This window comes from Amphiura filiformis, chromosome 9, assembly GCF_039555335.1.
Source record: "Amphiura filiformis chromosome 9, Afil_fr2py, whole genome shotgun sequence".
NCBI lineage: Eukaryota > Metazoa > Echinodermata > Ophiuroidea > Amphilepidida > Amphiuridae > Amphiura > Amphiura filiformis.
In genome coordinates, this window is record NC_092636.1 from 62,488,428 (window position 1) to 62,513,924 (window position 25,497).

At 35.1% G+C, this 25,497-nt stretch overlaps 1 protein-coding gene across 1 annotated transcript in view; it reads left to right on the plus strand.

The window, feature by feature from the left end:
- LOC140160214 (neurobeachin-like) overlaps positions 1-25,497 on the plus strand; it is a 411,951-nt gene that overhangs the window by 103,412 nt on the left and 283,042 nt on the right. Inside the window, 7 exon segments of the mRNA XM_072183491.1 lie at positions 3,252-3,370; positions 7,698-7,824; positions 9,439-9,558; positions 14,670-14,816; positions 16,236-16,433; positions 20,129-20,283; positions 23,286-23,394. Coding sequence (XP_072039592.1) covers positions 3,252-3,370; positions 7,698-7,824; positions 9,439-9,558; positions 14,670-14,816; positions 16,236-16,433; positions 20,129-20,283; positions 23,286-23,394 — 975 coding nt within the window.

The window sequence follows — 25,497 nt, forward strand, 5'->3', positions numbered from 1 at the left end:
GTGCACCCCAACTTGATCAACAAGGTGAAGCAGACCTGACCCATGCAAAGTCCAGTCATGATGCACCCAACTTGATCAACAAGGTATAGCAGATGTGACCCATGCAAAGTTCCTTCACGGTGCACCCCAACATGATAAACAAGGTGTAGCAGATGTGACCATGCAAAGTCCAGTCACGGTGCACCCCAACTTGATCAACAAGGTGAAGCAGACCTGACCCATGCAAAGTCCAGTTACAGTGCACCCCAACTTGATCAACAAGGTATAGCAGATGTGACCCATGCAAAGTTCCTTCACGGTGCACCCCAACATGATAAACAAGGTGTAGCAGATGTGACCCATGCAAAGTCCAGTCTCTGTGCACCCCAACTTGATAAACAAGGTGTAGCAGACGTGACCCACACAAAGTCCAGTCATGATGCACCCAACTTGATAAACAAGTTGTTGCAGACGTGACCCAAGTCCAGTCACGGTGCACCCGAACTTGATCAACAAGGTGTAGCAGACGTGAAACAGATGTTTTTTAATTCTGTATGATAATGCTCATAAGAATTAAGATGTTAAACAGTGACTGTTTGGTGAGAAGATGTGAAAGAAGTGTTACGATTCTTTTATTTTTAGATTTTAGATTTAATCTATTACCAGTTTATAAAAATTAACAAGGTGAAGTTTCTAGGACAAGGTATCAAACTTCATTATGTATAGTATCATGATTTTGGTATCATTAAAAGGTTTGTCTTCAAAACATCATAGTGTGTGTTTCTACTGGGGAATGTGGTTTGTTTGATGAACATTGGTCAAAGTACTCAGTAGAAACATCTTTCAAAACATAGTATACATTTCTGCTGGAAAATGTAGTTGTTTGGAGAACACTGGTCAAAGTACTCAGTAGAAACATCTGTTAAAGCATGGTGTGTGTTTCCACTGGGAATGCAATTTGTTCGGAGAACTGATCAAAGTACTCAGAAGAAACATCTTTCAAAGCATGGTGTGTGTTTCTACTGGGAATGCAATTTGTTTGGAGAACTGATCAAAGTTCTCAGTAGAAACATCATTCAAAGCACATGTTTCTACTGGGAACGTGATTTGTTTGGAGAACTGGTCAAAGTATTCAAAAGAAAATCTTTCAAAACAGTACTGTTTAATGTGATTTGTGTAAAGAACACTGGTCAAAATGCTCAGTAGAAATGTCTTTCAAACACAGCACAAGTTTCTACTGGGGAATGCTCAGTATAAGCAGAACAGTATGAAGAACTAAATTGTGATGCAGAGTAACCACCCAGTAACCTATAACTACCTCAAGATGTGAATAATGCACTGTGACACCTGTCATTCTGGTATTGTCTAGAGTAGCAACACATTGATCTAATTGTTGCTGGGTATAATCAGAAGTTGAGCAAACCATTGAGCTTCATTGAAGTACCCAATTGTGACCTTAAAGCAAAAAAAAATTCTGTATTTCTGGTACATACCGCAAATTTTGAGGACCAGTAGAAACATGCTAGGTGATGGTAAAGTAAATTGTAGGTTGGCTGGTGATGCCTAGTTGAAGATACAAAGTGATGAAATCAGGAAGGGAAGTATTGATAATGTAATTATGATAAAAGATTGATACCTTGTTGACCACCCATTTTGGAGGACTTAGAAACAGAACTGACTATGTCCAGAATGTTTTGAGTTTAAAAGTTTCTAAAGAAACACAAACTCCAGCTGACACAATGTTTCGTCATGATGTAATTGTTAAACATAGCCAGAAACACACAGATACCATATCCAGATTCTTGCTAAAATGGTGGACCAAATCACACTACCCGTTAAATTGGACATTACCAGTTCTACTCCAAGCCCTCCTCATAGTAGTACACTTGGTATGTTGCTTAGCTTTGTCTCTATTTCACATGTACTAACACAGCACATTCTTCAGCAGCTTTTTGTGAATGCTTTCTTTTACCATTTCACAACCTTATCACAGATATTCTGGTGTAAATTACTTTAAAACAACTTCATTTTGTGAGGAATTTATTTTTTGGCGATTACAAGGATTCATGAAAAAAAACTTCTGGAAAGTTATCAAACTTTGTCATACATTCTGAAGAAAACAAAACATGAAGTAAATGATGGAACTTCTAGGCTTGCAAACTAAATTTGTTGTGAAAATTGTAATTGTTATTTGCAGATGAAAAATCCCATGAAATAAAGTTGTTTTACAGGTGTTAGTAACTTTTTATTAATCATTGCAAACTATAATGCAACTAAGTGATATATTTAGTGTGATTATTTTAGTTACATGTAGAGATATTTGATACAAAATCGTTTTTCCAGTTGCTCCAAGAATTGATGAATGAGCATTAAGTGGAAAATGACTTGGTGGACTATTGTTTGATTGGGCAATGTCCGGGTGATATAACTTTGATTCAATAATTTGACAATTTTTGTATGTATTCATTGGGTTTAGTCATCACATGTTAATCATATCTTGGTCATTTCACCATTTCAACTTGTTACTCTGCAAAATATATTATTCTCCATCATTATAATCAATTGTATTAGGTGAGTAGATGAAACAAAATTGTGATGCCACAGAATGATTGATCAGATTTCAAGGCTGCTTCTGATTTGATACGATAACTTCCGTACATACTACAAGTCAATGAACGCTGAAAACATTGATGAGAGGATCTGAAAACAGTTCAATACTGAATGTTTTCAGATATATTGTTTCTGTGGTGATCACATCCTACTGGAACTCTACTATGCCTGTCCAAGTAAAGATGTAATGTCTTACTAAAACAACATGGCAGTTACTACCTTTTTACTTGCAAGTTAAAATGGGCTATTCCAGTTGAAATCATACACCCCTATGGGACACATAATGTAAATCTCTTACATAGGGTGTGTAAATTTCAAATGGAGTCACCCATTTAGGTAACCCCATTTGAAATTCACACACCCTGTGAGGAAGATTAAGATCATGTCTTCCATAGGAGGTGTATGGATTTTAACTGGAACAGCACAGTGTAGTATCAGCAGGTAAATAACAGCAGATGCTCAGTTTAATTTGGGAAGCAGATACTTTTTTCAACCAATCTGTTCCATAAATGCTGTCAAAATACTATATATTGTATTATGGAACATACAAATGCCAATTTCACAGGATCCATGTGTGCAGCCATTGTTATTGACAGTGTTTACAGTATTGTTGTATAATGTTAACTTTTTTCTTTCTTTATTTGTTTGTGCTTTTTTTCCAGGCAATTGCCCTGCCGCCTATGGCAAGATGGCCATATCAGAATGGTTTCACTATCTCTACATGGTTCCGAATAGACCCCATGAATGTGAATATAGAGAGGGACAAGCCATACCTCTACTGGTAAGTCTTGACAACTATCTATGAGATAATGTTGGTAAAAATGAAAATGGAAATGTAATGCATGATGTATGCAGTTAGAAAGATGTATGTCCATACCACAGAAGTCCTTATTAATACATATCAGTGTATATTCTGGTGAAGAGGGACTCTAAGTCCAGAGTCTTAGTTGAATTTAAGGTTTGTCCATCATTTGAATGCAATTGCCCCATCTAAATTTGATCTTACAAACTTCAGGTTTATGAGAGAGGTTCAGTGAGTTCAAGTAAAACTGTTGAATTAAACTGTTACAACATATTTAGATACAATATAGCTAGGGTGTATCCAGAATTATATGGAGGTACCTGGGACTTTTGAAAGTGAACACTTTCTCTCTGTTTTTGCAAAAAGGTAGACCCACAAAAATGAATGATGAAAAGTCGGAAGAGAGAAAAAACTGGTTCTATATCAAACATATTAACATAATCGTGATAAGAAATTGTTCTCCAACCTTTCCAAAGAGTGACTTTCTCTAAAAGGTCTTTCTATAAAAGTGGCCCGTTTTGTGGTGTCTGGGGGTGGGTGGGCAGAGGGTATGTTGCAACCCCTAGCTATACCTCCTGAATATAGCATCTCTCATATGCATAATTTTTTCTGTCCCAAGAGCAAATACCTTGTCCAACCTGCTGACTGGTAATTCTCTGTTGGAGGTCCACTTAGTGGGTATGAGCAATGTTAACTCTTCAGGAATCAGGAAGAGCAGTTGGTGACATTGATGCACCTCGTTTTTGTGCATCTATGCAATTTCTAACACATGCATGTGTATGATAACTCTTTGATTGAATGTTCTTGATTTAAGCTGGACACAATGAAATATGGCTGTGATATCACTCACTTCACTCACTGCAACAAAATGAGATTCGCTACAAAATTAGAATCTTAACTTAAAAGTATTAGGAGGACCTGGAGGATGCTCCAGAATCAGTACCATAAAGAGTAAACATCATTTAGTATTTTGTTCTTATGCCCATTCAAAATGTAGCACCTTTCAACAACAGTGCAAGTATTATGTCCCAACCAGCTTTATGCGTAACAACATGTTTTGTTGGAATAACATGGTGCTCAGTTCACCCACGCTTTTCCATGTCAATGTTCAATGTTTTGAAACCTGCTGATTTGACGGTGATCAAAGTATAAATACTGCGCTGAATCTCTCAAATTTCAAAGATCAAACTGACAGTTGTGGCATATATTTTAAGCATCTATTTTGACAAGGACAATGCCATTTGGCCGTGTTCATATACTCATAGATAATCTGTGCAGGGACTTTGTAGTTGAATAGTTCACTAACCTGTTTGGTAGATTTAATTAGATTTTATTGATGTTGATGATGCAGAAATTGTATTGCATGACTAAAGACATAGCATTGGCAGAATCAAGAAGAGCTCAAGTGGCTCTGTATTGCATTGGGCTATTCCAATTGAAATCCATATACCCTCTATGGAAAACATGACCTTAATCATCCACACATGGAGTGTGAATTTCAAATAGAGTCACCCATTCAGGTAATTTTATTTGAAAGAAGTTGGTCATGTCTTCCATAGGGGTGTATGGATTTCAACTGGAACAGCCTGTCACTTGCGGCTTTCTTGCATCATCTTCACGATAGCCTGAATAAAAACAAAATGCTGGGTATTGCAAATTTGGTACCAGCATGGGGTGCTTTTTGGGTGCTGGGGGACCGTTGAGTGCCAGCACCCCCGAACGCGTCCAGCATCATATGCACTGAGATAAGCAGAGTGCATATAACGCTTTAATGCATGAGAATTGTGGGCAATTGGCAGTGTTCCAGGATTTCCTATGGCAGCGCAATGGTAGCGTGCATAGCTACAGCTGGAGCGCCTGACAGGTGTGGCGCGTAGTTTTCTTATCCCTGATTGTATTTTCAAGGAGTATGTATAGCTGCACAACTTGATTACATTGACTTGCAATTTGTGTTATGAGATTTCATACCACAGGAAATGTCATCCTAAGTTGTGCCAAATATTATGAGTTTCTTGAGAATTTAGTCGGAGGAAATACAGTCACGCTGTAATTGCTATTAATGAGTTAGACAATATATATCAGACGATTTGTTGATATGCTGATATGAGGTTCTACTAAAGAATGAACTGGAATTAGAGAAAGTATTAAATTTTAGGGGTTGATCGCAGACCCCATATAAATATAAGGGGGGGGGAGAGTACATTAAAAGCTGTTCAGATACAGTGAAAAGGGCGTAATTTTGACCCCCTTATTTGCAAAATATTCCAACTCCAAGGGAACTCCTTAAAATAACTCCCCCTTGCTGGCCACCATGAAAAAAAAGAGGGGTTGTGAGCTGAAAACCTGGATCCGCGCCTAGTAAATTTGAGTTGACACTATATTTGTTTATCATAGACTACGTATATATGTGATGCGATCAAGCAAAATCAGTCGGAACTCGGAAATATTAAATTTTCAGTTTCTTACAGGATAGTAATTTTAAACCATTTAAGAAGCTGGATTTTGCAGAAAACCCCATTGAAATTGAACAACCAGTTCCAAAGATAGAAGCAATTAAAGAATTTCCAAAACAACAGGAAGCAAAAAGAAATATTTCCTTTGTTATATCTCAAAATCAATATTTCCGAGTTCCGACTGATTTGCTTGATCGCATCACATATATGAAACCAAAAGACCTCCAATCCAAACTAAATCATAAGATCATTATGGTTGTGTATATCCCAGAAGAAGTTTGACAATTGTTTGTGAAATCCTTGCATATCTCACTAGGGACGGAAGAGAAACTGATGTACGAAGCTGCAAAATATATCGCTGATATTTGAAATGTCAACCATTTGTTTGTGTAGGTTGAACTCACAATAAGATGTTTTCATAACATTTAGGTGTGGAAAAAATTATGAAAATAAATCTGGTAAGGGCAATAAATATATTGATCTATACTTTATTCAATTTGTAATAGGTAGACTCATAAAACAGAGATGCAGGACTTCCGGAAATCCAGGAAACTGTCAGAAATAATTTTTCCTCTGGAAATCAGGAGCAATTTGTATAGAAAAAAGTTCTCCAATTTTTCTGCATCTTGATTTTATCTGTTTTTGTTTTCAACCTGATTTAAAACAATTTACATAATTGCAACAGGCTTCGCAATTCACAGATGTTATGAATGCCATGGCATCCGTTGCCCTTAGACTTGGCCTTGGTGCCCCTCAATGTCAAAGCATTCTTCAGTACATACCGTAAAAATTCTATAATAAGCATGTGCCTATAAACGAGTTGCTCGGACAAGAACCAATATTAGGGTAGTTGGTTAAACTTTTGTCTTTTAATTTTCAAGTATCTGTGTTACAGATATTTTTTAATTCAAAGAAAATAAAATGGAAAAGTTTAACAAACTACCTTAAAAATTCATTGTTGTCCGAGCAACTCGTTAATAGGCACATATGCTTATTATTGAATTTTTATGGTATCACCCTTCATGCCTTTGCTAAGTTTGCTCACTGGCCTTGAAATGAGTGTCCTTTAAAATTCAAATTTTGAGGTATTTGTAAATAGTGCACAGAGAAGAGGCATATGTGTAGAGTGTTTTTTTATTAGCTTTGTTAGGCTTATTAATAAAAGTTTGCATTCTCCTTGAAGTCTGTCAGTTGGTTTACTTTTTTTTTATAAATATTTTGCCACAAACAATATTAAAAAATTCAAATTCACCACAGAAAACGATGGTAAACAATGATTTATAAGATTGGTCAGGCTAATTTTTTTAATATATCAGTTGTGCTGTACGAATGGTACATCTCTGAGTCTACCTATTACAAATTGAGTCAAGTATAGATCAATATATTTATTGCCTTTACCAGATTTATTTTCATAATTTTTTCCACATGAACAGACAAAACATTTTATGAATTTTTTACCATATGAAAATTTAAATATGATAAAAAGAAAAAAGTTGTCATTTTGGGGTCGGAGAGAATAAGATCTTATTGTATTTTCTTAATCATGGTATAATTTTCTTATGAGAGCATGTGCTGCACACAACCACACACCCAGCCACACACCCCTTCTCCTGTATGTACTCAAATTCACCAGTCTTAGATTCTCACGTCCATGATTGATGACAGTATAAATGTAGTAGCAGCAGCTCAAGCCAGGAAGTGCTTCACTTGGCCTCATGGTTTCAATCTCATTCCTAATGGTTTGATATCAGTAAACACACAATTTGTCATGCCATGAATCTCTCATTTTCTCTTTGTTGTTAATATACATTATCATTAATTAGTATTCTGTTACACATCTTATTACTACACAGCTTCCGTACAAGCAAAGGTATCGGCTACTCTGGTCACTTTATGGGGTCTTGTCTGGTTATCACAGCAGTCAAGATCAAAGGCAAGGGCTTCCAACACTGCATCAAATATGACTTCCAACCAAGAAAGGTAATGAAACAAAAAAACCACAAAGTGGCTAATGTAATATAATAATGGGGTGGCATGTCCCTTGAGCTTTGTGGGTAATAAATATGGTTACTTCAGGTTCTAAGTCGTTGGCCACAAAGTTCATTCCCATTTTTGTGTGTACAATTTGATCAACTTCAATTTTGCATTCTGGTGTGAGGGTATTTTTGCTGGTAAGGGTACATGTATCATGAAGAATGTTGATCATGCTCATATGTACAATATTGTACTTGACTGTGTGGCTCCTCTTGGACATGCACTGCCTCTCATACAATGTTCAAATAGTGTATGTTATTGTTTTTTGAGGTGGGAAACTTTGATACTGTGCATTAAGATATCAGATGTTACCAATTCAGTTTATCCATTAAAATGGCCGGGTTGGATATAGGTTAATCTGGAGATGAATTTTACACTCCAATTTCATTCCATATACATGTCGTATGATCCGCAACAAGTAATGCCTCAAGTTGCTGCTTGATTGAATTTAGTGTTATCAAATGCAAGTCAACCATGTTAATAATTGAATTGATGAGTGTCCCACTTGAGTGTTGACTCTCACCTACCATCATTAACTTACATAGGGATAATTTGTCCAGAGCTTGATTAGATTACATACATAGATCAGTTATTATTCAATTAGACCTTTGTTATCTTATGCATGACTTGTAATTGATTACATTAAGACTAATTCTGATGAAGTCTGCTTTGGAATAATATTACATACAATTTTTATGTTCAAATTTGTTGAGTGGATTGTTGTGTTTATTTGGGAAATGCTATGGTTTATACGTTTATATGCATGAAAATAGTTTTGAACCGGAATAATAAGTACTTAGTTAGAGGCTCTGCTTAGCGCATACTTTTATACCGTACTATATGGATTTGAGGTACAGGACTGTTTATTATGAGCTTGTTCATAACATAGCTGCCTGAACATTTTACTTGATTATAATGTAGAAATTGGTCCATGGACCTTTTCCACTTGGAAGTGAGTACATATGTAGCACCTTTTCAAGTTTCTAGAGGTGGGCGATTTGACAAAAGCAAAGATGTTTCACAACAGACATATCTTTATGTTTTTCAGTAGGAAGAACTATTTCGGATGTTTATTGATGTCACAGTGCATGGAAGTATGAAGTAGATGTAATAATGGACTATTCCAGTTGAAATACATACACGTGCTATGGAAGATGTGACCTTAATCTTCCACACAGATAGTGTGAAATTTGAATGTGGTTACCTACATGGGTGACTCCATTTGAAAGCTACACCCTCAGTGTGGGAGATTAAGGCCATGTCTTCCGTAAGGGGTATATGGATTTCAACTGGAAAACCCAATGTAGAGAGTGCTATTTGAGATAATGGAAACACAGTACATGTAAACAACAAATTGTTAAAGTAGAACTATATGTTTGTAGAAAATGATGTGCCCTGTTAACAGTATTTAGCTCTTTGAGATTGTGTGTCCAAGTCCATAATGTTACACAACCATGCCCACAAAATGGGTAGGGTGTGTGGTAACAAATTTGAATAATTTTGTTTATGTTATAATGTCGGTGTCTTTTAGTTATGTTGTAATGCTTTTTTCTTCTTCAGTGGTATATGGTAACAGCAGTGCATATTTACAACCGGTGGCGAGCAAGTGAAATCCGTTGCTATGTGAATGGAGAGCTGGTATCATCTGGTGAGATGCAGTGGTATGTCAATACCAATGATGTAAGTAACAGGAAAGTTTATTGATGGATATCTTCTCCCTTTTTCTCCCATCAACAAAATGAAACAAAACAAACTAAACAGAAATATGAAACAAACAACAGAAATGACAACAAAACTGATAAGTGCAATTACATATGAATATGATGCTTTTGCATTGTCCCTATTCAAGACATGACATAAAGCATTTAGCATCATTCAGACTACACCTAAAGTAGCCTTCACAGCCAGGAACAGGTACCAGAGTGTTCATAAAGTTCATAAAAAGTTGAATTACTTTTCTAGAAGAAATTCACACTAGCTCAATTGTTTTATAGAGGAAATCTTGATGACTGCTAGGGTTGAAGTCAAGGAAAGGCCTTTCCAGTTGACCTAATTATCATGCCACCTGTTCAAACCTTTTTTAAAGCAATGCTGTAAGCATAAGACTGCAGTTTATCCCTCAAAATATTAAAAACCAGATCAAAATGTACACAAAAAGACCATGAAGGTGTCTTTGATGTCAAGACAATTTCCTTTTGCAGTGGCTTGGATGTACTATATTTAACATTATTCTGCTGTCATTGATTAGAACACCTTCACTTTCAATGCATTGTCAAGTAAGTAAAAAAAATCAGACCAGGAAAAGAAGAATAACCAATAATTGGTTATGTTTGCAGTATTAAGCCCTATTTACTGAAGCATTGAAAATTAATGATGCAAAACTGACCCCATTTCACAGAGCGCTATTTCTAGTGATTATTTTCCCATCATTGACAAAGCAATCAATCAATTTCACAAGTGGAACTGTAACGGCAGACACCATCAATGTCTGTAACAACCAACACTGTAATATTTCATATGAACCTTTACTTCTTACACCTAATCTCACTGGGATCTCAAACATGACAATCTTTATGACACAGTTCCTTAACCCCAATGCTTCTACACTCAAATAATGACCTTTGGGTGTGTTGGGTACAAAAACTCATACCTCACCACTTTAGGTCAAAATTTGATCTCTGCTTTTTGAATGGAAGTCATTGAGCTATGCCTTCAGGAATGAGATCATTATAGTCGAGTCTAGCAGACGACAAATGTCATATTGACTTTGTTTCATTTCATTAAGTTCAAAGTTGCACCGTAATGCATGCATAATAGACAGACGTTGAGAAGTAAGAATTCATTCTGGAACATGTACTCACCTTGGCTCCAGAAAGACTGTGTTAAAGACATAATGTAAGGTCTATTGCCATTTGGTCTAATACCATTTCGTCTAATTCTCGTTTAGTCTATATTCAATTGGTCTATTACCAGAAAGGCTAATTGCCACTTAGTCTAATAATCATATAGTCTAATGTCCATTTAGTCTAATATTGTTTGGTCTAATAACCGGTATGTCTACTAACCATATAGTCTAATAACCATTTGGTCTAATATTTTTTAATAACCATTTGGTCTACTAACCGCTTGGTCTAATAACCGTATGGTCTAATACTCGTATGGTCTAATAACCAGTTAGTCTAATACCATTTCGCCTATTTATTAATAAACTAAATGCTTGTAAGACTAAATGGTGTGTAGACCAAATGGGTATTAGACCAAATGGCTATTAGACCTATTGGTTATAGACCAAATGAGTATTAGACTAAATGGTTGTTAGACTAAATGGTTTTAGACTTATTGGTTATTAGACTAAATGGTTATCGGACCAAATGGTTATCGGACCAAATGGTTAAATGACCAAATGATTATTGGACGTAGTGGATATAGACCTAATGGATTTAGACGAAATGGATTTAGACGAAATGGATATTAGACCAAATGGTATTAGACCAAATGGCAAATCCCCTAATGTAAGCATGATATCCAACATGCAATTGCAATCAGGGTTCCTCTCTGCTGATGGGTTTAATTAATTGAACGGATATATGCAAATTGGTCATTGGTCATTCTGGATTGACTTGAGGCCAGGTAATATGTGGGCTTTGTAATACTTGCAAGAATAATTTGAACATTTATTGAAATATGCAAGTTGCCTGTAGGAAGGAAGCACAAAGAACATTTCTGCTTGGTTTTATTTACAGTTTGTTTGCTATTTACTACCCAATATACCTAGTGCACCTACATATACACCTCACTACATGTAAACACTGGCAACCTTACACCTCAACTCACCCTATTGAGTTTTTATTATCTAACTTCAGACACAAAAATTTGAGTTTCTTATACCTTAGTGGACAACTGGACATATATAGTTAAGTTTTCACTCTCCAATTGTGGAGTGACCCTACACTCCTAACTGCAATATAGCACCTCAAAATAAAGTTTACAATTCTCCATTGCAGAGGAGGTCCAAGAAATGTAAAATGTCATGTGTGTGTCCATTATTGTTTGTTTTATTTCTTCTTTTGCCTGGGTTACTCATTCAGTGGATGGTTTAAGGTATCCCCTGTTCTTCCATGAGGCCCAGGGGTCACATTGAAATATATATCAAAATACATAAAAATAATTTAACAAAATATACATAGGATACATTAATATATAAGTATACACTATCATAAACTTAAAATGGGCAAACAATGGTAACCAACACAGGGTATCAACTTTAAATACAAAGTACTTTTATCAAATAAAAAATTAAGAATTCAAAAATTTGCTAGCAAAAACCCTACATTTGTCAGTAAACACAGTCACATACACCCCATATATACAACAGCAACAATGCTAAAACATTACTCTTGATGATCACTCCTGAATTCCAAATACTGGAAACAAGGTGTGTAGCATCTGCTGTGGATGTGAAAGTAGGACACCAGACATAGCAATTGGAATCAAATTTCTTGTTCTAGAAAAATCTAAAATTGTTTGTTATCTGTTGTTACCCAAGGAGTAACAGTCAAATAGTAAGATAAAAATATCAAATAAATAGCATCTGCTAAAGGCAGGATTCAATTTGAAATACTACAAAATGCTTTTGATTGATAAAGGTTCTTTTTCAGATCCAATGAAAATGATACTACTCTCTCCAAAATATTTCAATTCCTATCAGGAATCTTGTTCACTATGGTACTGGTGTTTCTAGATGTTTTTAGCACTGGCAGCACCGGCTAGAAACACCAGTACCAGAGTGAACAAGATTCCCGATAGGAATTTCTGAGTGAGTAGTATCATTTTAATTGGATCTGAAAAAGAACCTTTATCAATCAAATGAACTATGAACGATCCTGATGAATCTGTTTCAAGAACTACAAAATGCTGTAATGACAGATTCATGGTCTATACATCCTATGTGGCTTTACAGATGGACAAAATAAGATTGAAAAAACTTTGAAATATAAATGGTCATCCTGATCATCAACAATAGTGTGTTGGTGAGCCTATAGACAGCTTTACTACATTGTATTATTACACTTACTAAGTGCCTCCTACTTGACACGTACACAAACATAGAGCAAGTATTAATCTTAGCGTACTAGTGCTGACTTTTCTGACCAAGGACCTAAACAAATTGATATGTGTGTATGCCATACACTATGCACCAAAATAGCCTCATATCCAGGGGGTAGTTCCATGATTCTGTCCAACATTCATAGCTTAGAAGATGACCTCAAGTTATGAGGGATTAATTTTTGTACCAAATTTTTCAGAGGTCATTTTAAGAGTGTACATGCAGATTGGGGTTAAGAAACTGTGTCTGTAGATTGTGATGTCTGAGATGTTAGTGTTATGGCTAGATCGGTAGATATCAACAGTATTATGATGGCTGGGACTCTTGTTGATGTTTTGTACCATACAGTTTGAAATTTTCACAAGCTTTTTATTTTCATTTTTTGTGGTTAATTCCAGAGCCTGGAATTTAAATATTTTTAAAACATACAGTTTAATATATATATTTTTGAAACAGCGAATAAAAGAAACCACAAAATGGTTGAGAATCATAAAAATCACACAAAAATAAATCCGCCAAAATATCTTGCTGTAAAGTAAAGCTGATGATATGTCCAAACATTTCAGTGCTATTTATCCATTATGAGTGGTTGATACAGATTGTTTGTATAGATGGAAATAAATCCAAATCAGAATTGATGGGACTGTTAAGGTCTGGCTATCATGGCTGTAAATAGTCATTTCCGTAGCAAGACTTTTGAATAACTGTAGCCACAGTGATTAGGATTAGTTTAGGTTGTAGTGTCAGGGATAGTGTTAGAGGTTGGGGTTAGGGTTTAGGCAGAGATAAAATAAATTAATCATATCTTTCAGATCTATTTACCTTTATTTACATGTTTAAATTGCCCATTGTATGACTTAATATGTGCATATTTTGTTTTTATCTGTATGAATAAATCAATTAATAAAATAAATGTTGCCATGTATACAGCGCCTTTCACATGTATCAAAGCGCTTCACTGTCATTAGAATATGTCAGCTGCCACACAATGCCCAAGGCATGCTCATACCTTTGGGCGGCCTCAAGGGACAATATTCCCATTTCATCCCTGGATAGAGAGAGGCAAGTGAGGTAAAGAGCCTTGCCCAAGCACCTTGCCCAAGTGCCATGTATATGCTGTAAAGTTTTCTCCAATTGAAGGAAGTAAAAAATATGCTTTTTGAGTGTTGCAGTTGGTAGTTATAACATGTGTATGACAAATGTGTGTGCAATGAAGAATTTAATAGTTTCATTAGGGAGATTGTCATAAAATCACCTGTAATTTAATACTGCAATATATCAAGAATATTAAGGATGTCATTTATGAGTTGATTGAAACGATTTGGTATCTTGAGTACCTGTCTGACTCTTAATGATAGAAGCAGTTTAAGGAGTCATATTTTATTGTCCCATTCAACAAATGACATCAAATAACGAGGCAAAAAAGAAATGACAAAAGTATAGTTTTGTTCATCTTAAGGTGTGTGTCCTGTCTGGTCTGGAGAAAATGTGTTCAAGATCAAGCTAGAGATGGTAGAAAACAAGAGCGAAGAGGGAGAGATGCTTGACAAAGATGTCAGAGAAACAACCAAGAGAAAAGGGGGAATCAAATGTGAAGTTAAATCTGGTATTATATAAATATTGTGAATCCCAATACCGAAAATTTCATTGGTTTAACAGTATTACTTATTTCTTTCCTTTGCAGCCTTTTGACAAGTGTTTCTTAGGTTCTGCCCCAACGGCCGACAAGGAGCGTACATTTTGTGGTCAGATGGCATCCATGTATCTATTCAGTGAATCACTGAACACACAACAAGTACATGCTATTAATCTATTAGGTCCCAACTATAAGGTAAGTGATTGGTACAGATTTATGTGTGTGTCAGTCCACAGCAGCTGATAGGCGTACCCCATCATGCTCTGCGGTACCATAGTAGAACTGCACATGACATAGAAAGTGTACACAAAATCTGTCACTTCAACTTTCAATTACTTGCTTATATCAGGGGAGTTTAGACTTTTGTTTGAAAAAATATGATCTCTAAAGTATTGTGAAACTATCCATAGCTCTCAATATCTAAGCGGCTCTTACGTATGTTTTGTATGTATTTGCTATGGAGCAAACAGATAGACTGCAATGCATGATGGGATACTCCCTTCAGCTGCTGTGGTGTCAGTTGGTGACTTCTCAACTTGTAAATAAATATTTTTGTTTCTAATATGAAGTTCAAATGTTTAAGATGAGCCTACTGAATCCTTACATTGTTATTTCACCTTTTGGTAGCAATCATTGATAGCAAGCAACACTCTATATGCAGGACTCCAGTATGTTAAATGTAACAACCAACATAATAGTTATTAGGTGAAGCGGAGGTATGGTATGGGAAATTATTGTGCATGAATTGTCATCCTGGGTAAAGCTGAAGGCTGAACCCAGTATGACACTGAGCGCACGATAATTTTCCATACCATACCGATGCTGAACCTAATAACGTATTTATCATACCACAAAGTCATTTAAATATTGAAATAATTAAGCATTTTAATTGTTGGAAAAACTGAAAAACTTAAAGAAATTGGATGACTGTTCCGTGTATTACGTCTGGCATGCATTTTCACGCCTGGTATACGAGACTCGCCTTTATACGCGTGTCTCACCGTATACGCGTATCGTGTTTAAGCAATACGATCTCACTGACTAGATATAAAGCGTAAGTAGGCACTCAATGACCAGATACAAAAATGTCTATGGTTAGCAGCATTCTTTGATGTTTCTCTTAGTGATATGATAATCCATCATCTTAAATAAAAGAACTCCTGGTTCGCTCCTTCTGTCCATATCAGCTCATGTCTAATGAATCAGCAATATGACGCAAGAATATACAAATGCCCACTCATTGTATTGTTGAGTTTGTTTTGAGCAGTTTTTGCATCTGTCAACATTTCATAACAAGAAATCAACATATTCTCAAAACAAAACAATTCCTTTTGGTCACTTGTTAACATAGTTGTGGGCTGCTCATTAAAAAAAATGAAGACATCTTTTTTATCAAAAAATCCATTTAAAGAAGCTGTATGATGCAGATGGTAAAACTGGACCAACTGTTCATTTTCTAATGCAGTCCTCTGACAAGATAGCTGTAACAATACAAATAGTGAACAAAATCAAAGGTATATCTTACCAGCAAAACTTGACAGTTTGACTTGATAAACAGACCTAACAAATCTATTCACCATTGTCATTTAATCTATTTCTATTCCCCCCCATCAGAGTCACTTCAAATTCCCTTCAGAAAGCGATGTGAGCTTACCAGATGGCTACAAGAAAATCCTGTATGATGGCAAACTGACCAACAGCATAGTGTTTCTATATAATCCTGCTGCAACTGAATCCCAGCTCTGTCTTGAATCATCACCAAAGGGAAACGTATCCTACTTTGTGCACTCACCACATGCATTGATGGTACAGGTAAGAATGTCAGCCCTCTGGTTTAGAATAAAGCATCTACTTCTGTGCATTGGTTATATGTGGCATTTGGGACAGAAACATCACCATATGGAAATTAGGGTCAGGGTTAGTGTTTAGGGTTAGGGGTTAGGGTTAGGGGTTAGGTTTAGAGGCCGTTTGACTTAAATGCTGTGCATTGTCTATTTTATTTATTTAATATTATGATGTAAGAAAGGAATGTCAGCCCTGATGTCTAGATTAATCATCAAATTAGAAATACCAAGAGAAATCACCTTTTGGTAAATCCTGAAAGCCTTTGCATTTTAGCCCTACATTATGTTGAATTGCGCTGATGTGCACATCGGTACTCCAGTCATGACTGCGCAGTTCCATATGCAGTGACGCTGTGTGCGCATAAGCGTGACATATTTAGGATTAAATCGCAAAAGCTTAAAATTGGATTTACCAAAAAAGTGAATAAGGGGAAATCAGGCTCCACATCATACTTAAATTGTAGAATTATGGGAGATGCTTCTTGTCTTAGAAAGTTGCACAATAATTGTTTAAATAATTACTGTTTTTGGACACTAACACTGTTAGATGAACGTTCAAACCACATTTATTTTTTCATTGAATATTGTGACAAATTGTGTAATAAGTTCAAATATTGATTTGAAGTTAATTGCAATTTTGTTTGTTTTGTTGATAACAATGCAATGCAATAAAAAAAAATGAAAAACCCCTACATCAGTACACTTTCACCTGGATGGCATTGGATTATTCCCCTCATCTCCCATTTCTATTGATTCAATTTCACACCATCCATTTTGTACAGAACCAGATTACTACAATATATATTATTCAGTTTCAGTGAGCGCTGATAATCAACTTGACATTTTTATGAATGAATTATTGAAATATATTAAAGTAAAAAATAAGAGCCAGTGGGGAAATTGATATGTATAGTGTGGGCTGTAAATCCGTACAGTGCCAACCTGTGCTTAAGATGTATTACAAGATTATTGCATTGCATTGGTGTATAGATGGTGATTATACACTTTACATTATTAAATTGACTACAATTGTATAAGGAGTCTTTTCATGTGATGAAGTGAGCAAAGAAATGAAAATGAAAGCCTCAGAGAGAAAGAGGCAGAGAGATGGACTCTGAATAAGTAGTTAGAGAGAGAAAGAGAGAGAGAGAGGAAGGGAGAAAAATAGATACTCCAGATACAGAAAGAGGTGAGATGGTGAGAGAGAGTGTGTGTGTGTGAGATAGTAAGAAGATACAAAGAGAGAGGTATGAGAGGGAGAAAAATTTATACTCGGAGACAGAGTGTGTAAGAAAGAGAGGTAATTAATGTGTGAATTTTATTTTTATAATTTAATGATGTAGATTAATAATAAATGAAAAATCTGCCATAAATTCCTTAAAATTTGAGACAAATTTAAAACAAGAATAAAAGAATTTGCTACATTATGTGAGCATGAGTATTAATAGATCCTGATGAAAATAGCACAATTTATTTTTATAATCTTATCGTGCATTCACATATTGTCAGAGCAGACGGAAGTGAACCATGTATAAACAAACTAGAGCCTGTTAGTAATAACTACATGGAGCACATATTTGACCCAATAAAGCTATATGAGATTGTTTGACACTAAAATTGATTTTGAGATACCGTCAAATGAAGTATTCAATGTCTATTGTTAATTTATTATTTCAGTATTGACAAAATGCTAGTATCTCAGGAACCACCAGTCCAAATTTGATGGATTCTTTAGCATATTGTATCCTGTAGAATATGCAAGAATATGAGATTTAAAATTGAAACAAGCTTTTACTCGACAAACGACTGATTTTGTTTGAATGCATCCCTTATGTAATTACATGTCAAATTAGTATAGATTTGTCCCTCGATCAGCACCCACTCACACTTTATATTTATAGCATTGGGAAAGTGGCAATATTTGCGATATTAAAATTTTACATTGCAAGAATTAAAAAAAAGTATTGTTGTTTTAAATGTGCCAATTTAGAGTTTCCTACATACACTTACAAAGTAAATAAACAGGTTTGAATGTTTTTGATTTTATAAGAACATGAAAGCATGAAATTAATACAGCACAAAAATTCCAATTTCAATTGTATATCTCTTCCGCATTGGAAAAAATTCAATTTCCAATACCAATTACATGTACATCGGAATACTTAAAGGGCTAGCATTCTTGTTTTATGGTATTGTTCAGTAGATATCCACTCACAAAAAAGCTTATTTCAAATTCCGGAAATATATATACATAGGACAATGTCTTTGTCAAATGACTGACTCTGCAAGAAAGGTTATGTACACAAACATGATGTGGTCCTTGGTTTCTGATTGTTTAATAATCCCAACTCTTTTAGAGGAAGTTGAGGTAATGTGCCCCTTTAAACAAAGAGTGTTTGACTTCTAGCTATAGAGTTCATGACTTCTGCAAAAGGATTGCACAGACAAGAAAGGCTGGAAGACACTTGTCTATTTGCAGGTTATATTGCTTTTATGTCTAATCTATTACAGCAAGTATTTTATCTTGCTTTATAACCATTCTTAATTAAAGATGGATGTCCCAATTGATAACCTCATCCCCTACTTTACTGCTTCAAATTCAAGCTTATATTGTTCTCATAACTCCAGTAAATCTCTATGATAGAGATTATGAACAAAAAGGTAGAGACATGTTTGTATACCACCCAAAGACCATGAATTATTCTATGGCCCACTGCAATGCACATATTTGCTCTAATATCCAAACTGCTGGATCAGCTCAAAATTGGGTCACAGGCCTCCATGTAAGGTGGATAACATCCTGTGATAAAATCGGCTTGTCACCTTTAATCATTAAAACACATCAAAATACTGAGGAATATACACAGAAGACATGATGTAAGCCTGGCTTATCAAGCTAACATGCAGGCAGGGGGATCAACAAATAATGCTAAGAGAATATGGAATGCATTAAAAGATGGATGGAAAATAAATACAATATCAAGAAGAAACATACTGGCACAAAGAGATTAAATTGACAACAGCTCTTGCTTATTTCAAAAAAGACTGCAAATAATTGTTCTGTGAGTGATAATGGCTATCATCAGCATTGATTGCATGTGTTTGTATGTTAATCATGGCTTGTGAATTTGATAGCCTCAATTGTGCCAGAATAAAAATTCATACACCACCAGATTCCTATTGCTGTCCCCAGGGGTACACTGCAACCCAGCTACCTCATTGGTATCTAGAGTACCTGTGTGGGTACTCTAGAGTACACACATCAGAATCATGTGTATAGTGCACACATTGGTACTTGATTAGTACTGCACAGGTAGCCACAAAGTAGCAGTATACCTCTGGGGTTGGCAGCAATAGGAATCTGGATGTGTTTATTGAACCTTATTAAATATCAGATTTTGTCTTATTAGATTGCTTTCACACCTGTAGTTGTTTAAAAATGTACAAATCTGAATTTCAGTGAATTTTATAGTGTTGTTATGTAGCAGATCACTGAATGTCCCTTTAAATAGAACCTGTAAACAAAGGACCAATTATATAAACTGTTTAAATTGTATAGAGTGAAGTAATATGATTAATTACCATTATGTATATCCCTATAGCAGACATTTCATCCCATCTCTACCTACTAACTCATCACTTTGTTTGCATGTTTCATTTCAGGATGTACGAGCCATAGTGACCCATTCCATACACAGCACTCTCCATTCCATTGGTGGTATCCACATGATATTCCCCCTGCTCACACAGTTAGACTATGTACAGCAAAATGCTGTCGCTAATGGGGAAGGGGAAGAGCAGATTGACCCTGTAGTGTGGTAAGTCCACGGGGAAATAGCAAAGTTTATTGATGTGTGGCGGTTACGCTTTACACTATGCTATCGTTTTCATCCTATAATAGTCTGAAGATTTCTTTGCACTTTGTGGGGAATCTTTAATGAAAATAGCTAAACATGTTTGGACTCATTTGTAATTAATTTCCAAAACTAATTTAATTATTGTTATCATAAAAAAGTGACATTTTTGAATTTGTCAAGGTTAGAATGATAAAATGATTGATATTTTCTTGTGAAATTGCAATGATGTTTACTTAGCATGCATGCAAAGGGTTACCATAACCACTGTAGCGTAGACTGTTGATTGTTATTGAATAATGATATACGATCATTTTGGGGTTACATAAATATGAGGTTCAATGTCCCCAAGTGTATAAGATGCAGATTCCCCCACAGACTTTGAGTATTGATTTGTCACAGGATTTTTTTACATATTTTACCAGAGTAATATTTTCTTGGATAAATATCATAGAGTTTGTTATAATGATTATTATTATATATTATTTAAGTTGAGTTATTCTGTATAGCTGTGAAAGTTGTAATTTTTGCTCAAATTATATTTTGCACAGCACAAATTTAAATAATTTTCACTTGTTTTTAATTGGGATAATCCCAAATTGTTTTACATAGACTAATACACTAAAGAAATTTGTTCACATGTCTGTTATTTTGTGCAAATTCAGAAGAAAGTGGAAAGTGTGAAAATGAATGAAGCTTACTAATTTTCATTTTACTGTAATAATTATTATTGTTAAATACAAAATGCTCAAAACAAATACAATGTGTAGTTGCAATATGTTAAAGACACTAGACAGAAAAAATCCTCATAATTTGGGGTTCAATTTGGAAGAGTCTTGGATAAATGACATTTCACATCATTATGCAGAGACTCAGACCTGTGCATTGTAGACAGGTTACATGAATGTGGATTGCTATAGACCTATGAGGTCTTTATCCATGCCCCTATAAGTTACCAAACAGTGACTGTAGAATTTGGAAAACATACTGTTAAGTGCATTTGTAGTATAAAATTGGGTAAAAATTAAGTTATCCACCAGATAATTATTACCGTAGCTGTAGCATTTGTTCTACAATTAATTATCAATATCCTGAGTGATATCATTGGTTAATTTGGAAATTCTCAGTTTAACTTTCATAATGTAGTAGATAACAACTGCCCCCCTTCACTTAAACCTTCCTCGAAACAGTAAAGGGAAATAAAATTTTAATTGTTGCAGGAATCTGTTGTGCTAGTTGGATTCCTTGCATAATTTCCATTCTGAAAATCACATATAATATGGTAGTTTAGTTTTGATGTTACAGCTATTTTTGAGGCATTTACAACTCTTACTTACTAACAAGCAAGAGCCAATAGACCACTTTGGTAATTCCTGAAAGTCTTTTAGAATTTAACTCGGGATATGTCATCATTGGTGCATACATCGTTACTAAGCAGTTCATCGTACGCAATAATGATGTATTCATCAACAAAGATATACTTGGCAAAGCAAAAGATTCTGGACATTTTCTTAAACAGGTTAATTTGAGTCCAGGCTTAAAACCAGAATATTCAAGGTTTGAATTTAGCCGGGATTTTACCCTTAGCCAAAGCTTGGATAAGCTTGGTTATTCAAGTAAAAGCTGGAAGTTTCCAGCAATTCTGATCTAGCTTGAATTAATTTTCGCATGGGCTGTATGATGTATTCTAAAAATTTGATCCAGGTTTCATTGATTCATTATTCTGGATTGAATGGAGTTATGTGAATAGTCATCTTATTGATTTAACTCATATATGGAAAAGAGTAAACAGAATGAATATTTGGATTTGATTTTTGGAGATGATCAGGGATGGAAACTTATTACCGTAAAACGAGTAATTTTCAAGCAATAATTTGTTCACGCTGCAAAGATTTAACAATTTTATTTGTTTTTAATCAGCTAATTGCAAGATTCTCTATGGACTTGACACACTAAAGCAACAGTGTCACATTGTCAAACTTTGTGCAAGCTTGGAAGAGCATAAAATGTAGAAATTAATGTATCGTAATAATTTAGTTTGTAGTAATACAGGGACGATGCAACAAATGCAGGGACGATGCAGCAGTGAATGTAGGACAAGGTGACGGGAGAACGAAATTTAGTATTTTGATTGGTTAAAAGAAGTGCAGCACAGTCTAGCCATTGCAAAAAAAACCCGGAAAAGCAGGGAAAATGGGCCTGTATCTGTCTGGCTATATCAGACGGATACACAAGCCAGCACGTACACTTTCAAATGAATCAGTGATGTAATCATTGAATGTTGAAAAAAAAATCATATCAAGAAATATGGCTGATGTTATTGTCATAATCTTATAATCTTGTTGCCATTAACCCCATGAGAACTACCTGCCGATTGGCCAAAAAGAAGTTTTCATTATCAATTGGACCAATCAGCAACATTGTTAGAATAATTTCACCACAAAAAAATTGGGGTGAATTATTTGCAAAGCTCCATTTTGATTGGTGATTAAAATGAAAATATCATGTAATTGACCAATCAGAGGCAATTTTAGATCGGCAGGTAGTGCTCAGGGGGTTAAGTCTGTCTGGGAGCAAAATCCCAATTTTCATATCTAGACCTGTTTGATTATGATGGTACTCAATTGTATACTAAAGCAATGATGTTACCCAAATGTATACTTACTCAAAAACATTTATCGAATAATGTGTAACTGTCATTAAAAACTTGTAACAGAAAGAAATCAGTTACAAATCAAAAAGAAAAAATAGCAAAAAATTCCTATTTTGAGCTTAAAATCAATAAGAAAAATATTCACAAACAATACCTTCAGTGGTATTGTTAAATCAAAATCACTTCAGTGGTAAAGTTAAATCAAAATCACCTTCAGTGTTTTTTTAGAGCATAGATAGCAACCAAATAGTTAAGATTTATTACAAATCCAAGAGAGACTGATGTATGTATGTATGATATGATTTTCTTGCAGCCCATTGCTTCTAGGCTTATTGTGTGATCTGCTCAAGGGTTCCGTGTCAACACAGCAGCAGATGGTTCAAGGAAGGGGCTTTGTTATACTAGGCTATCTATTACAAAAGGTAAGCATTCATACAGGGTTGCCAATCACACTATTTGGTAGCCCAATTAAGCAAGTTTTAACATGGCAACTGAAATTTTGCGACTTTTGGGCGCCTTTTAGCGCTTGAGCGAAAAATATTAATTTTTAGCCCGTTTTCAGTGAATTTTGTGACAAAATCAACAAATCGTGTTAAGTTTTTTAAAAATTAACAGAAAATAGTACAGTTTTAGACAAATTTTGTCTCAATTTTTGAATAGATTTTTCTTGATTTGTGCGACATTTTAAGTGTTGTGCCGTCAAAATAGGATGTTGGCAAGTCTGGATTCCTATAGTATGACAGGTAGGGGAGTATAGGGGCCTTATAATGCCAGCCAGGCTAGGAAATCTGTATAGATAACATGATATACTATATTAGACCGATCAAAGAAGGAAAGCTCCTTTTACGACCAGGGTTGAAAACCTGATCCATAGAACTGTCTTTTATAGAGTATTGGCAATCATATTGAATTTAATAACACCTCTAAAAGCTTAATTGTCATTCAATATTGGGAGGTGCCATTCCCATGCAGTATTGAATATTTTCAATTGTATTACATTTGGTTTTTGGCTTTTGACGCAGACAAATATAAATATAAGCATGTTTATATGTTTTTTACCCACTGGGTTAGAAGGTGATGCAGGGCAATACAATCTAAAGCAAGGTAGTACTGAGTAATTGACCCAGTAGAAACACAGCAGGGTAAATATTGCTTGGCCCTTCTTTTGTCATGTCAATCCCCCTCTGAGTCTTACCAAGAAATGCTTAGCTCCTTCTATTATTACCCCCCCCCACTTAAGCCCTTGGTACACATCATTATTGCGCTACACCTTAAGTATGATGTAATGCTTACTAGGTATTTATTATGATAAAACATTCAACAAAATATGTTTGCTATTCTTTCAAAAAATATACAAGAGCTGAAGCATAACCCAGCATTTATATATAATTTCTTTGCCTTTTTTTCTTCAATTAATAAATAAATGATATATATAAATGATTTATAGCCATGCTATAAAGGTACAGACTTGCCATGGTCGTGCATAGCACATATTCATGTTTGCTCATTTTAATAATTGAACAAAACCTGAATGATGTTGACATCATCAGTATTTGAATGCATATGAATACATATAGATTTCCATAGATTTCAATCAAGTAAGCTCCTATAATATATTCAAAGACATACCAATCAGGATAAAAAAAAATTACAAATCACAGCAAAGGATGAAAATTGAAGTACCGCTATGAATATTCATTGTCATAAGTAACACAACACCATATTGGAGGGATAACAGGTGGAATATATGCATGACAATGGCTAAGAATAACTTGCTTGACAGTGCATGAACACGGTTATGTCAATGAAGGAGTGCAAGAATGGTGTATCTGACAAATATAATGCTATAGCTGCCATGTGGTATTTCTGCCGATTTTCAGAACATTGTGTGGATTAAAAAATATATATTATCCTGTTTTGCCAGATGAAACATAATTCAATCAAATTCATGGCCAGGATTATGTCAACTTGGGACTATAAAATGATGTATTTAAAATGATGTATCTGACACTGTCTCTCCTAAATCCAGAAAGATACAGAAGTAATTTTATGGTTTAAAAAAATTCTTGTGTTTTACCAGATAAAGCATGACTCAATCATAACCTTCTTTTATATAAGCTACACCAAACTCTGAAAGAACATATTGTTGTGTAACATTTCTGGTAGAATGTGCACAAATGTGTGACAACATTTAACTTAGTGGTATCCTTGCGCACCTAATGACACCCTTGGGAATATGTAGACACAGACATGTTCCTTAAGGCAGCTATAAAGCAAATTAATGCAATACTTTCTTGTGCTCTCAAGATGATGTATGCTTGCACTGATGCATGCTGGGATTGATAACCTGATTCAATAGAGGGGTTACACAGTAATTCATGCTTCTACTGGTGCAGCCATGTGCAGAAACAAACAGGCTGTTTTATGAGCAACTTAGCTTGTGAAAAGTGATTTAGCCTACCTAATCATGCAGGATGGCATATTTACTCCAATAATTGCATTTTGATGATTTACATTGATTATTT